A 12,013-nucleotide genomic window follows, 5' to 3' on the forward strand; every position below is an offset into this window, starting at 1 on the left:
CTACACCAGTTTCTTCTAGAACTCTGGTACCACTCAAGAAGCAATTTATATTAACATAGAATGTAGTCATTAGAATTGTTCTGTGATAATAATTAAACAATGATGTATGGTATCATAGGTCCACAAGTCACTGTTCTAAGTCAAAACAAACAAACAAACAAAATAAACAAACTGTAAAAGTAATGAAAGGTGAACTACTAGATATGCAAAAGAAAATCTGGAAACTTAAAAAAAGAAGAACTGAATAGAAATGAACTTAAGAGTACATTAGATAATCGATTTTAATTGGTACATTTAAAAAATATAAAGTTTTATGCTTTAAAAATAATCATTTTATTCATGAATAGATCCAGAGTTAATATACTGCTTTTTAAAATAAGTTTTGAAATAGTGAACAGAAAACTGACAATAGCTTCAGATGATTGCACTTACACATGGAAGGAAAAGTGTTTTTTAATACAGGCTAAACATTAAAAAAAAAAGTGCCATTTTAAAACCTTTTTCTTAATCGTATGAAAAGGAAATGAAAAACCATATTCAACTGAATGAAGAAACTAAAATTTTTGTTTCATCTGTGTTCCGAATCACTGATATATATGCACATTTTATACTGGCTCTTCATAGATCTGAGGTAGCACAGGTCAGCAGACCAACAGAACAATTCTACAAGGCACCATTGGTTTTGTGTGACAGAATGCTAGCTGACACCTGAGATCTAGAAATACAAAAAAAAAAAAAAAAAAAAATTCAAACATTAGTATATAGATTTTTCTTCAATTTCCTCTGATTTTATATTGGATTGATATTGGTACTATATTCACTATGGTTTATGTTCTTGTTCAAGCAGGTTTTTCCTCAAATCTATTTGAAAGATTCCTTCAGAGTCACAAATGAAAATAGTTCCTTTAGGTGTGCCCCTACACTCATCTGAACACCACTTAAGACCGTGGTTAGAACAGATTTATGTGTTTTTCCTGTGACAGATATTTTCCAATAGATTCTTCCCCTATGTCTTTGTGATCTCTTTTTAGGTATCAATAAAGATCCCTGTATCTTCCTAGTGTTTCTGAAAATCCTTACATGCTTTAATCATGTGACTTCTTTCATGCTTTAATTGGCAATATGATTAATGTACAAAAGAAATCACATGATTAAAACCTGGAAGGATTTTCGGAAACACTAGGAAGATACACACACACACACACACACACACACACACACACACACACATTATATATACATATTCTTCTCTCACAGCAGCAGAGAGGCCGAAACCTAGTTGAAATATTACAGGATCATGATGATAGTTCCTATAGCCATGCCATGCCATGCCATGGAACAGACCCTTCGCTGGGTCAAGATAATTTTACTAGAGTTCTGCTTTCAGAGCTGCAAGGCAAACCAACAACTATTGTCTCCATAAACACTGTTCTCAATCTTACTTGCAATCACAGAACACGGTCCAACAATTAATACTGGTCATTAAAACCTCTTAGAATCTATTTTCCATGTCTGCTTCCTTTTACTAAGTATAGTATCTCTTGCATTTCTAACCATCTAGTTAAGAAATGGGCTGCATTATATAATATGCCATCACTGCGCAGCAAGTAAACCAGCATGGTAAAGTTATGCTACCACACCCATATAAAACCTATTCAATTAGTTATTAAACTCTATTCTGCTTAAATTGTACTCAAACTGTCATCCTAGACAATTATAAAACTCCCTTCAGGGGAGACAGAAATGATGATTAAGAGAAATTAACAAAACCATCAGAGAGATGCTTAGCAAATACTGAGGTGCCTGGGTGGCTCAATAGGTTAAGCATCCCACGCTTTTTTTTTTTTTTTTAACGTTTATTTATTTTTGAGAGACAGAGAACGAGCGGGGGAGGGGCAGAGAGAGAGAGGGAGACACAGAATCCGAAGCAGGCTTCAGGCTCTGAGCTGTCAGCACAGAGCCCGACGCGGGGCTCAAACCCACGAACGCGAGATCATGACCTGAGCCGAAGTCAGTTGCTTAACCGACTGAGCTATCCAGGCGCCTCAAGCATCCAACTCTTGATTTCGGCTCGGGTCATGATCTCACAGTCACAAGACTGAGCTCTGCGTCAGGCTCTGCTCTGAGCGTGGAGCCTGCCTGAGATTCTCTCCCTGCCTCTTTCTCTATCCTCTCCTGCCCCTTCACTCTCCTGCACACACGCTCCTGTGCACACACTCGCTTAAAATATATATATATGTGTATGTATATATATATATATATATATATATATATATATATATATATATATACATATATATATGCTTAGTAAATACTAGTTTATACATTCTGCTGTTCATCTATAGGTCTTTATCTTTCATAAACAGCATGTCTATACAATAAACCTGTATTTCATCCTCTTCCAACTCATGAGTTCTAATACATTCATCATTTTCCTACCCATTTTCCTATCTTCTAAGATTTTTTTTTCACTTAATCAGCAATTTTCAAATTTCATTATCAGTGGAACTCTTTGTTCCAATTATATCTTATGGAGAATCCCACTACCTGAAGCAATCAAATGCAGAACCTCCCTGATAAAAAGAATAGGGTTGCCAGTAGACATAGCTTGGAAATCATGGTTCTAAAACATTCAAGAAAGCGAAGTAAAGATACAGCCAATTGGAATTTCTTCATTTCCAATGGTTATAGTTAATTCTTTCCCTTGTTCCCAATTTTCAAGAACATTTCTTAAGAACAGTTGCTTTTACCTTAGCCCATTAATGGAATAAAAGCACAGTGCCTTACATACAGTTCAGTACTTGAATTCATATTTCTTTTCAAACTATTCAAAAATGCAAATTAGTAGAAGATGTAATCCCATGACTAGGTTATTAAAATCAGTTTTTAAAATATTTTAATATGTGATAGAAAAAACATTTTTTAAATTATCCTTGCTTCATACTGTAACTGCTGTAGTTCAGTCCAAACACTACCCAAAAGACTCCTTAGACTCTCAAGAAAACAAAAATCATTTTAGTCATTCTGAGAAGATTATCTTCCCATGCAATCATTCTGTTGCTCTATTTCTGGATTAAAAAAAAAAAAAAAAAAAAAAGCCTCAGTTATATATTCTATGCAGATTTCAAACCTGATTTGCTTCAAAGGCCAGGGAAAAAAGTCAAGTTTTGTCAAGCTTAGAAAGATTTTACAAAAGGTAAAAAAGAGAATTTTTTTCTAAAATAAGCTCATTTGTGTTCTCCAGGCTTTTCATAACCTCCTTCCACAGAAACAGAAGGCTCTTCAACTAACTTTTTAATAAATCTAGGCCTCAAAAACCAACTCTGTGCTTAGCTTATAAAAGGCACCCCGGCACCCCTGTTCTTCGATGTCCCTCACAGGCTGGACAGGCAGCACCAGGTGTGAAATCCGGCTCCAGAGGCCACTCAATTTGTCAGAGTCCATGTGGTTGAAGGAGCTGGGAGTGTCTGAGTTGGTAAACCTGGCCCAGAGGAAATCTCTCACTTTTTCTTCAGTTTCCCTTGGGCCGACACTTGCTTCTAATGTTTCCTCCTCTAGGAGAACAGTCAGGACCAGGGCCACATCTTTAAAGGCAGCATTCTCATGGTCACAATACTTGTAGAAGATTAAGGTAGAGCCTGCGGGAAGGGATTCAAAGTGGTGCACCACAGCAGCCTTCTGGCCATTCTCAAATCCTGAGCTCAGCTCCGTGTCAACCAACTGCTTGACCACATCACTGTCCTGCAAGGTTCTTGCAGCCCCGTCAATCTGAATGGCAGAGACTTTCTGGGAAGAGGTATAGGCATCCGCAACGAGGTGGCTCAGGCACTTCAGGGTCTCTCTTCCCTCCTGAGCTGCTGTAAATATGATGGTGGCTGGCTCAGTGGGGTTTGAAGCATTGAGGTGTTTCTGGAGAAATTTACGTCCTCTCTGCCACAAAAAGGAACTCTGGCCTGGGAATTTATCCTTCAGTTGGCTGAAATGAACCAAAAAGGCCTCCAAAGCTGGATTTTTGGGCACTTGCTGGGCTGAAGAGGAATAGTAGCTATTACCCCAATTTAGTAAAACAAGAGTCGTGACCACAGAGCCAAAAAAGATGGAGCCTGTCAGAGAATGGGAAAATAAAACACAAAATTAGAGAGAAGGTGGATCAGAAATAAAATCTGTGGTAAACTGAAATGAGTTAGAGATACTGCCAGATTTTACTAATTGTGGTGACTTTCTTTCGCCTGAATCCTTTAACCTTTGAGCTAATTTAGGTCTACCAGAAACACTTCTCTAATTTCTTAGATTTAATTATTTGATGATACATTTTGTTAAAAGGTAAGTTTATGTATTTGTTGCTATAACTAATGATGCAATTTAGAAATGATCAGGATAGTCCTCCTCCCTCTCAAAGTACCTATTACTTCTAATAGGCCATTTTTTCCTAAAGGGTCAAAATGTAAAAATGCCACGTGGAAAGTTAATACTCTGTAAAAAGTATTTTAGTTTCTTATTTACGAAAAGTCCTTCCTCCTATGGGAATTCTCATTTTGTTCAGGATGGCAAAATATCACGGTTACCAGATAACCAGGATGGTAACAACATGGTTACCAGAGGGGAGGCGGGTGAAATAGGTGATGCGGATTAAAGAATTCACTTGTTGTGATGGGCACCAGGTGTTGTATGGAATTGCGAATCACTATACTGCGCACTGGAAACTAACAGAACACTGTATGTTAAGTACGCTGGAATTAAAACAAAGTAAAATAAAAACAAAACAAAAATACTAAAACAATGAAATTGTTTAAATGCTAGTCTTCTAGGTGTTTTCTCTGAGGATTTCTGAATGTGAATCGACACGTAACAGTAGGACCAATTTTGTTCTCACCATAACGCAAATAATCTTTTTTATTCATCTTTCTTCTGGTATCCAGTGCACTCTCTTTCTTTTCTTCCAACCTTTGTGTTTCCTGTTGATGACTTTCAGCCTCTGCTGGGGAAAAGGAACGTTCTCTTTAGACAATATGCTAACGGGGTATCATACACTCTAGGCCTCTTACCAAATCAAAGAATTATTAGGCTGAGGGGATTTCTATACTTTCTTATACAAAGCTAACTTTTTTCCTGTCTTTTCCTTAAGGCTATTACTTTTATTTTACGTAGAACAATAAAATGAAGTCCTCACTGGCCCTTACATCAAGGACAAGAAACGAGCACCCTAATATTGCGGCCAAACCTATCTACAACGTATTTCGACAAAATGTTTAAAATTAAAAAGGGATTTTACGGGGCGCCTGGGTGGCTCAGTCAGTTGGGCGTCCGACTTCGGCTCAGGTCATGATCTCGCGGTCCGTGGGTTTGAGCCCCGCATCGGGCTCTGTGCTGACATCTCAGAGCCTGGAGCCTGTTTCAGATTCTGTGTCTCCCTTTCTCTCTGACCCTCCCCCGTTCATGCTCTGTCTCTCTCTGTCTCAAAAAATACATAAATGTTAAAAAAAGAAAAATTAATAATAAAATAAATAAGTAAAAAGGGATTTTAGAAGTGTTAGCTGGGGGCACCTGGCTGGCTCAGTCAGTAGAGCATGAGACTCTTGATCTCAGGGTTGTGTGTTCAAACCCTACACTGGGCGCAGAGTTTACTTTAAATAAATAAATATGTGGCAGCTATTAAAAGATAAAGCATACATAATAAAACATTTTTTTAAGAAAGAAGCATTAACTGTACACAAGACTCAACATCACAGGGCAAGGACACTCTAATTCCAGGGTTCAAGTCACGTGGCTCAAGACCCCAAGCATACACATAATGAAGGCCCTAAGTTTTGAGACAGGAGAGATTACTGTACAGGTACAAAAGTAGGTTTGGAACTCTTAATGATGGAATCATGAAAAGTAAGAAATACAAGATTAAGAAAATTTATGAACTACATAAAAATGTAGGTGTGGGGTGAGACACCGATCTTAAAATGTGTGGCTGAAAAAAAAGGAGGGCACTATTGTGTAGCACTCGAAGGCACTCTATGGTATAGGTGTGTGCTTACGGGAAAAAGAACTCAAACGGTATACTCTATTAACATAAGGAAACAGGTGGCTAGGTGGCTCAGTTGGTTAGGCATCTATGGCTCAAGTCACGGTCTCATGGTTTGTGAGACTGTGGGATTGGGCTTGCTGCTGTCAGCGCAGAGCCTGTTTCAGATCCTATCTCCCTCTCTCTGTCCCTCCCCTGCTCATGGCTCTCTCTCTCAAAAATAAATTAACATTAAAAAAAATAAATGAAACAGTTTAAAAAAAGAAAAGAATCATCTTCACCTATAAAGGATAGTGTATTTATTCACATCATACTAAAATATAGGAACTTAAGGTATCATAGCATAGAATATGAAAGGATCTTTAATGATCACCTACTGTAACCCCACCTTACCTATCCTGACAAAAGGCCCAGGGATGGGAAGGGCTTTGCCCAAGGTCACATAAAGAGATGTGGCTAAGTGGGGCACCTGGGTGGCTCAGCCGGTTAAGTGTCTGACTCTTGGTTTCAGCTCAGGTCATGAACTTGGGTTTGTGAGTTCAAGCCCCGCATCGGGCTCTGTGCTGACAGTGTGGAGCCTGTTTGGAATTCTTTCTCCCCCACCCCCACCCCAGCCCTCCCTCCCTCCCTCCCTCTCTCTCTCTCTCAAATAAACCTTAAAAAAAAAAAAAAAAAAAAAAGAGATGTGGCTGAGTTTAGAACAAGATTTCTCATCTGCTAGATTAGTTCATTCCATTATATTAAGCTGCTCTGCATACACAGACTGCATTTTTAAAACAATATTTTCTTCCTCCACTCAGTGAACCTGCATATGATGAAATCTGATGGGACATAATAGTTCATACAAGTCACATTCATTCATTCATTCATGTAACAGCTATTCATAAAGTTGCTTCTCTGTGCCAGGTGCCACAGAGACATAATGGATGAGAGAGAGAGAGTTCTTGACTTCCCTGAAGTTACAGACTATACTAACGATTAATGAACGAAACATATATTTGAGATAGGTCACTGATTTATAGTGAAACATGAATTTCCAGCCCTTAGTCAAGCCCCTGATGAACAGAATGTGTAATATTTTATGTTTGTTTGCATTGGCCAATAGGCATTTTAGACTGAGCTCTTCTAAGTACTTATAAAATACATATCCACACATAGAATTATAGACAGTGAGAGCTGGATACCTCTTGTCCAAATTCTTCATTCTACAAATAGGAAACTGAAGTACCAGGAAGTTAAGATACTTGCTCGAGGTCACCCAAGCTAGCAAGTGGCAGGACCACAACTAGAATCTGTGTGTCTTTTGAGTTCCAGCTAAGGACTTAGCCACTAGGAAGACAGTATCTTCATAAGAGAAGATATGATGGTTATTCTCCTTAATATACAAGAGGAGAAAATCATATAGAGACAAATTAACAGATTTGCTCAAAGTCTTATAAAACTAAAATATGACTGAGTTAAGGGCACTGTACCACTGATGCTGGTTTTTAAATGTATCCATCTCTTGATTTACGTAGTGTTTAGTTCCCCAAAAAGTAAAAGCTTTAAAAAATTGTAAATAAAAAATATGCTCCTAAGAATTAAAGAAAAAGCTAGTAAAGTTTTAAAAAGTCAGGCCTTCCCCCACCGCCCCCCCCTTTTTTTAATCTTACTACATTACTACAAACAGTAAGTAAATAAAAATATTGCTTAAAAATGCAGTTTATGTATTGGAAGCTACATAAGTAGTTATGTATTGGAAGCTACATAAGCTACAAATGGTCTAGGAGATGAGAAACCTCATTCTAAGTTCAGTCATATGTCTTTAAGTGACCTTGGGCAAGGCCCAAAGGCCTTGGTCCTATGAAGGAAAGAGAAGCTGACAAAAAGGCCCCTGACCTATGCTGTGTCCTCAGTGACAGAGCAATACGAAACAGAAGTCCAGTGGGCTCCCTTACCTGGCGCCAGCAGTCGCCTCCGCACTGTGCCCTGGTTCTCTGGCCCTGCATGGGAACGATCAGGGCTTGGGGCATCCTGAGGGTCCATGGCAGGTGGCTCCTGTGCAACTCCAGGTCCGCTGCTCACTTCCTCAGGGAGGGCTGCAGAGTCGCTTCGTAAGAGCACATCATCTCTTCCCACCTTGTCACTTGGAGAACAGCTGGGTTCTGGATCCAAGGGTTTTTCACCTGGACTTTCTGAATCAGGGAGTTGATGGCCTTGCTCTTCATCCTGAAAGCTCTGGTTGTTCTCATGTTCTGTTTTATCCTTTGGATAGTTCCCATAATTTGTTTCATCTGAATCTTCTGATTGATCACCTGCGTCTGCACTTCCTGGACCTATATTTTCTACCTCTTGGTGGACTTTGTTAAGACCAGAGACAGGGTCTGGGGTCTGAGCTTCTTCAGTGGTACTTGCTGTGACTATGGTCTCCTGTGCCTGAGAACTTACTGATGGGTCATTTTTCAAATCCTCTTGAGAGGCTATTGAGATAAAAATTTATAATTTTAATTAAAAATAACATCCCTATTTTTTTGTATTTTAAGAAGGTCCCTAACTGAATAATAAGTAAAATGTATACAGATTTTTATGGTTAGCAAGGCACTCTTCCTAAACATTATTTCTCTTGATTTCCACTAAAGGTAAGACAAATTTATTATGTGTTAATAAATCTAACAAATAATACTAATGTAAAACTATTTTGAATAACAAAACCAATTTTTGTGTATTAAACACATCCTCTTCCCTGATGAAATAATGTATCTAGGCAATAATCATCAGTAGCAACTAAAACCATTATGCAAAAGGCTTATGAGAAGTTTTATAATGGATGAACCAGACTCACAACTGCTGAACCAGCTGATCAATCTTTAACATCACAAAAACAGGGAAAACCAGACATCATTAACCTCCCAATTCAATGCAGTAGGAAGTACACTATAACACGTATAGTATTTTTTTTTTAATTTTTTTTTAATGTTTATTTTTGAGAGACAGACAGACAGACTGTGAGTGGGGGAGGAGCAGGGAGAGAGGGAGACAGAATCGGAAGCAGGCTCCGGGCTCTGAGCCATCAGCACAGAGCCCTATGCAGGGCTCGAACTCACAGACTGCGAGATCATGACCTGAGCCGAAGTCGGACGCTCCACCGACTGAGCCACCCAGGCGCCCCTCACGTATAGTATTCTTGCCAAACAAACGAACTGATATATGATCAAGATTCTAGAGCTACCTACCAGTTGCCATGACATACAGGAATAGAGGAATATATTAAATCATGCCTCAGAACGTAATTGGTAAAACCCAGGATGGGAAAATTCAAAGGGACAAAAGACTTCTGTTACTTTAATAACAGCAAGAGACAAAAAAAAGTATTTATGAGATAATCAGGAAAATTTGAATGCCAGATATTCCTTCTTACTTAGGAATTACTGGTCATCCTTTAAGTACAATATATTGTGATAATTTTTTAAAGCATCCTTTTAGAGGTAAGTATTCACATATTCATGGCTAAAATTACATGATGTCAACAACTTGCCTCAAGAATATGGGTGATAAAGGAGAGTGAGAAACTACAGATGAAACAATATGTTGGCAGCAGATGGAGCCATTTGATGGGAACATGGGATTCATTTCATCTCTCTCTCTCTACTCTTATGTATGTGTGGTATTTTTTATAGTAAAGCCTAAAAAAAAAAAAGCAACCTAAAAGATAAACCAATCAAATACAGAGAGTGGCCCATTATAAAGAAAAAAAAAAAAAAAAAAAAAAAAACGCCAGCTGTGGAGAAAAAAAAAGATTAAGGAGGCAAAAAAAAAAAAAAAAAAAAAAAGAAAAAAGATGTTGAGACAACTGGAGAAGTGTACATACTGATTAAATTTGTGATAATATTAAGGAACAATTATTAATATATTTTCCAGGTATGATGCTATTTTAGTTACTTTAAAAAATCTATCTTTAAGAGATATAAACTAAATGATATAATGCCTTGGATTCGTATTTAAATATTCCATGGCAGGCAACAAGATCAACATTATACAGGTTATAACTGAAATTTAGATGATGAGGGGGCCCTGGGTGGCTCAGTCGGTTGAGTGTCCGACTTCGGCTCAGGTCACGATCTCGAGGTTGATGGGTTCAAGCCCCATCTTGGGCTCTGTGCTGACAGCTCAGAACCTGGAGCCTGCTTGGGATTCTGTGTCTCTCTCTCTCTGTCCCTCTCTGGCTTGCACTCTATCTCTCTCACAAAAAATTGAATTAATATAAATGTAAAAAAATATTAAAAAAATTTAGATGTTGAAATAACTATATTATACACCTGAAACTAATTATTACACTGTAAATTATTAACTGGTATAAATGAACTGGAATTTAAATAGACTTAAATAAAGGAACTAAATGTTGAGTTCATGGGAATTCATTATAGTATTCTACTTTTATATATTTTAAAATATCCTCAGTAAAAGGTCTAAGTAAATATGCCCTTCTCTTCTGAAATATCTACTTCATAATTTGCCTGTTTGATAGCTCTTACATATATATACAAGCAGGATGAAGACTTTAAATTTCATCTTTCCCTAGAATTGAAAGATCTCTAAACAGATGGCACATCTGTTTTCTTGATTTAAAAAAAAAAAATACAGCTCTAAAAACTGGTCTGCCATCCCTTTCTAAGATGCATGTATTTTTCTAACACTATGGGTTCCTACTACTGGATCTCTAAAACATTAACCTTCCTTATAATTCAGGTCTGATGTTATGGTAGACTTCAGCAAATAAAAAAGAATCATCATCATAACAAATTAATCCACTAAGCTAACTTCTTTACTTCCAAACTTCAGGTTTCAGTCACCTGAGATCTTAGTACAGGTCTAGATTCCTACAGCATGAACCTGCTGTACAGACTAGTCTTACCCTCTGCAGGATCCCTAAGTCCTCTGTCGGCCATGTTTGTGTTCTAGCTCTTCAGACTTTGGGATACTTTTTGTTAATGTCTGTTTTTTCTTGTGAAGATGTCTTGTTTTCTTCTTGTCCCAAGTCCCAACAGACTCATGCTTCCCGTGGACCCAGGAAACAAGGCATATATAGTGACTAAAATAAAATGAAAAGAATTAAATGACTTTTTATTCATACATGGGAGAAATGCCGATTTCAGCTTCATTTATTCAATCTGTTTACTCTGAGTAGTAGCTCCTCTTCGAAACTTTTCTGATGAAGAAATGTTTTCTGGTTTTAGTGAGGATCACCAAATCCTTAACTACAAGTAGAAAAAAAAGTTTCAGATTATTAACCTTGCATGGATGCCATAATCTCCTAATATGTTCCATTGTGTTGAAAGGATCAGAAAGGCCAAATGGCCAGAATCTTAAAGAGAAGTTCTTTGAAAATGGAATGAAGAGTAATTCTAAGAATAGAAATTTAAGTCACTGCTCAGTTAATCACTGCAGGTTTCCTTTACGTCTTCAGTTTCTGCCCCATATCAATCTCTCAGCCTATTAGAAGCTTTCATTTATCATTATTAAGTAACAATGCACAGGGAGTACCTACAAACTAAGGCGGCTGCCTTGGTGTCAGGTGTAGGAAATAAACACGGGAGTTATGTCACTGCCTTTTTAGTGGTTTTCTCGCAGTATTCTTTTTAGATCGCTTTATACAATGCCTTTCCGTGCAGTGCTCAAAGATGACTCATGTAGAAGTTACTATGAACTATATACAAAAGGAATCAAAATCAGAGGCAACTCATAATAAAATGTTCTATCATTTTATAGTTAAATCATTTTTTGTCAGGAACAATACTTTCCTTATCTGTAAAAGTGACTAAGGACTGCTATGAGGACTAAATATAAAAATATATGTGAAAAAGAGGTTTAGAAAGTGTTACATTGATAGCCTAGTTGCAAGGCTACCCAACTAACTTTATGTCTTTTTCACAGCACTCTTTTGTAAAATTTAATTTTACAAAATAACATTTTAATTCCACATGTATGGTATTAGCCTAGTGTAGAGTAAGAACTCCCTATTTT

The 12,013-nt window shown here is 37.5% G+C and overlaps 1 protein-coding gene across 1 annotated transcript in view; it reads right to left on the reverse strand.

Moving 5' to 3' along the window:
- Positions 1-309: 309 nt before the first annotated feature.
- The window catches only part of LOC109254375 (torsin-1A-interacting protein 2-like), a 36,648-nt gene continuing 24,944 nt past the window's right edge, over positions 310-12,013 (reverse strand). Inside the window, exons 2-5 of the mRNA XM_019428207.2 lie at positions 10,905-11,081; positions 7,951-8,472; positions 4,874-4,975; positions 310-4,103 (exon numbers count right to left, since the gene is read on the reverse strand). Of these exons, the coding sequence (XP_019283752.2) occupies positions 3,304-4,103; positions 4,874-4,975; positions 7,951-8,472; positions 10,905-10,938 (1,458 nt within the window). The 5' untranslated portion in view covers positions 10,939-11,081 and the 3' untranslated portion in view covers positions 310-3,303. The remainder of the gene's footprint in view (positions 4,104-4,873; positions 4,976-7,950; positions 8,473-10,904; positions 11,082-12,013) is intronic.

The sequence above is a fragment of the Panthera pardus genome, unplaced genomic scaffold (genome assembly GCF_024362965.1).
Source record: "Panthera pardus isolate Hobbes unplaced genomic scaffold, ASM2436296v1 HiC_scaffold_21, whole genome shotgun sequence".
Taxonomy (NCBI): Eukaryota; Metazoa; Chordata; class Mammalia; order Carnivora; family Felidae; genus Panthera; species Panthera pardus.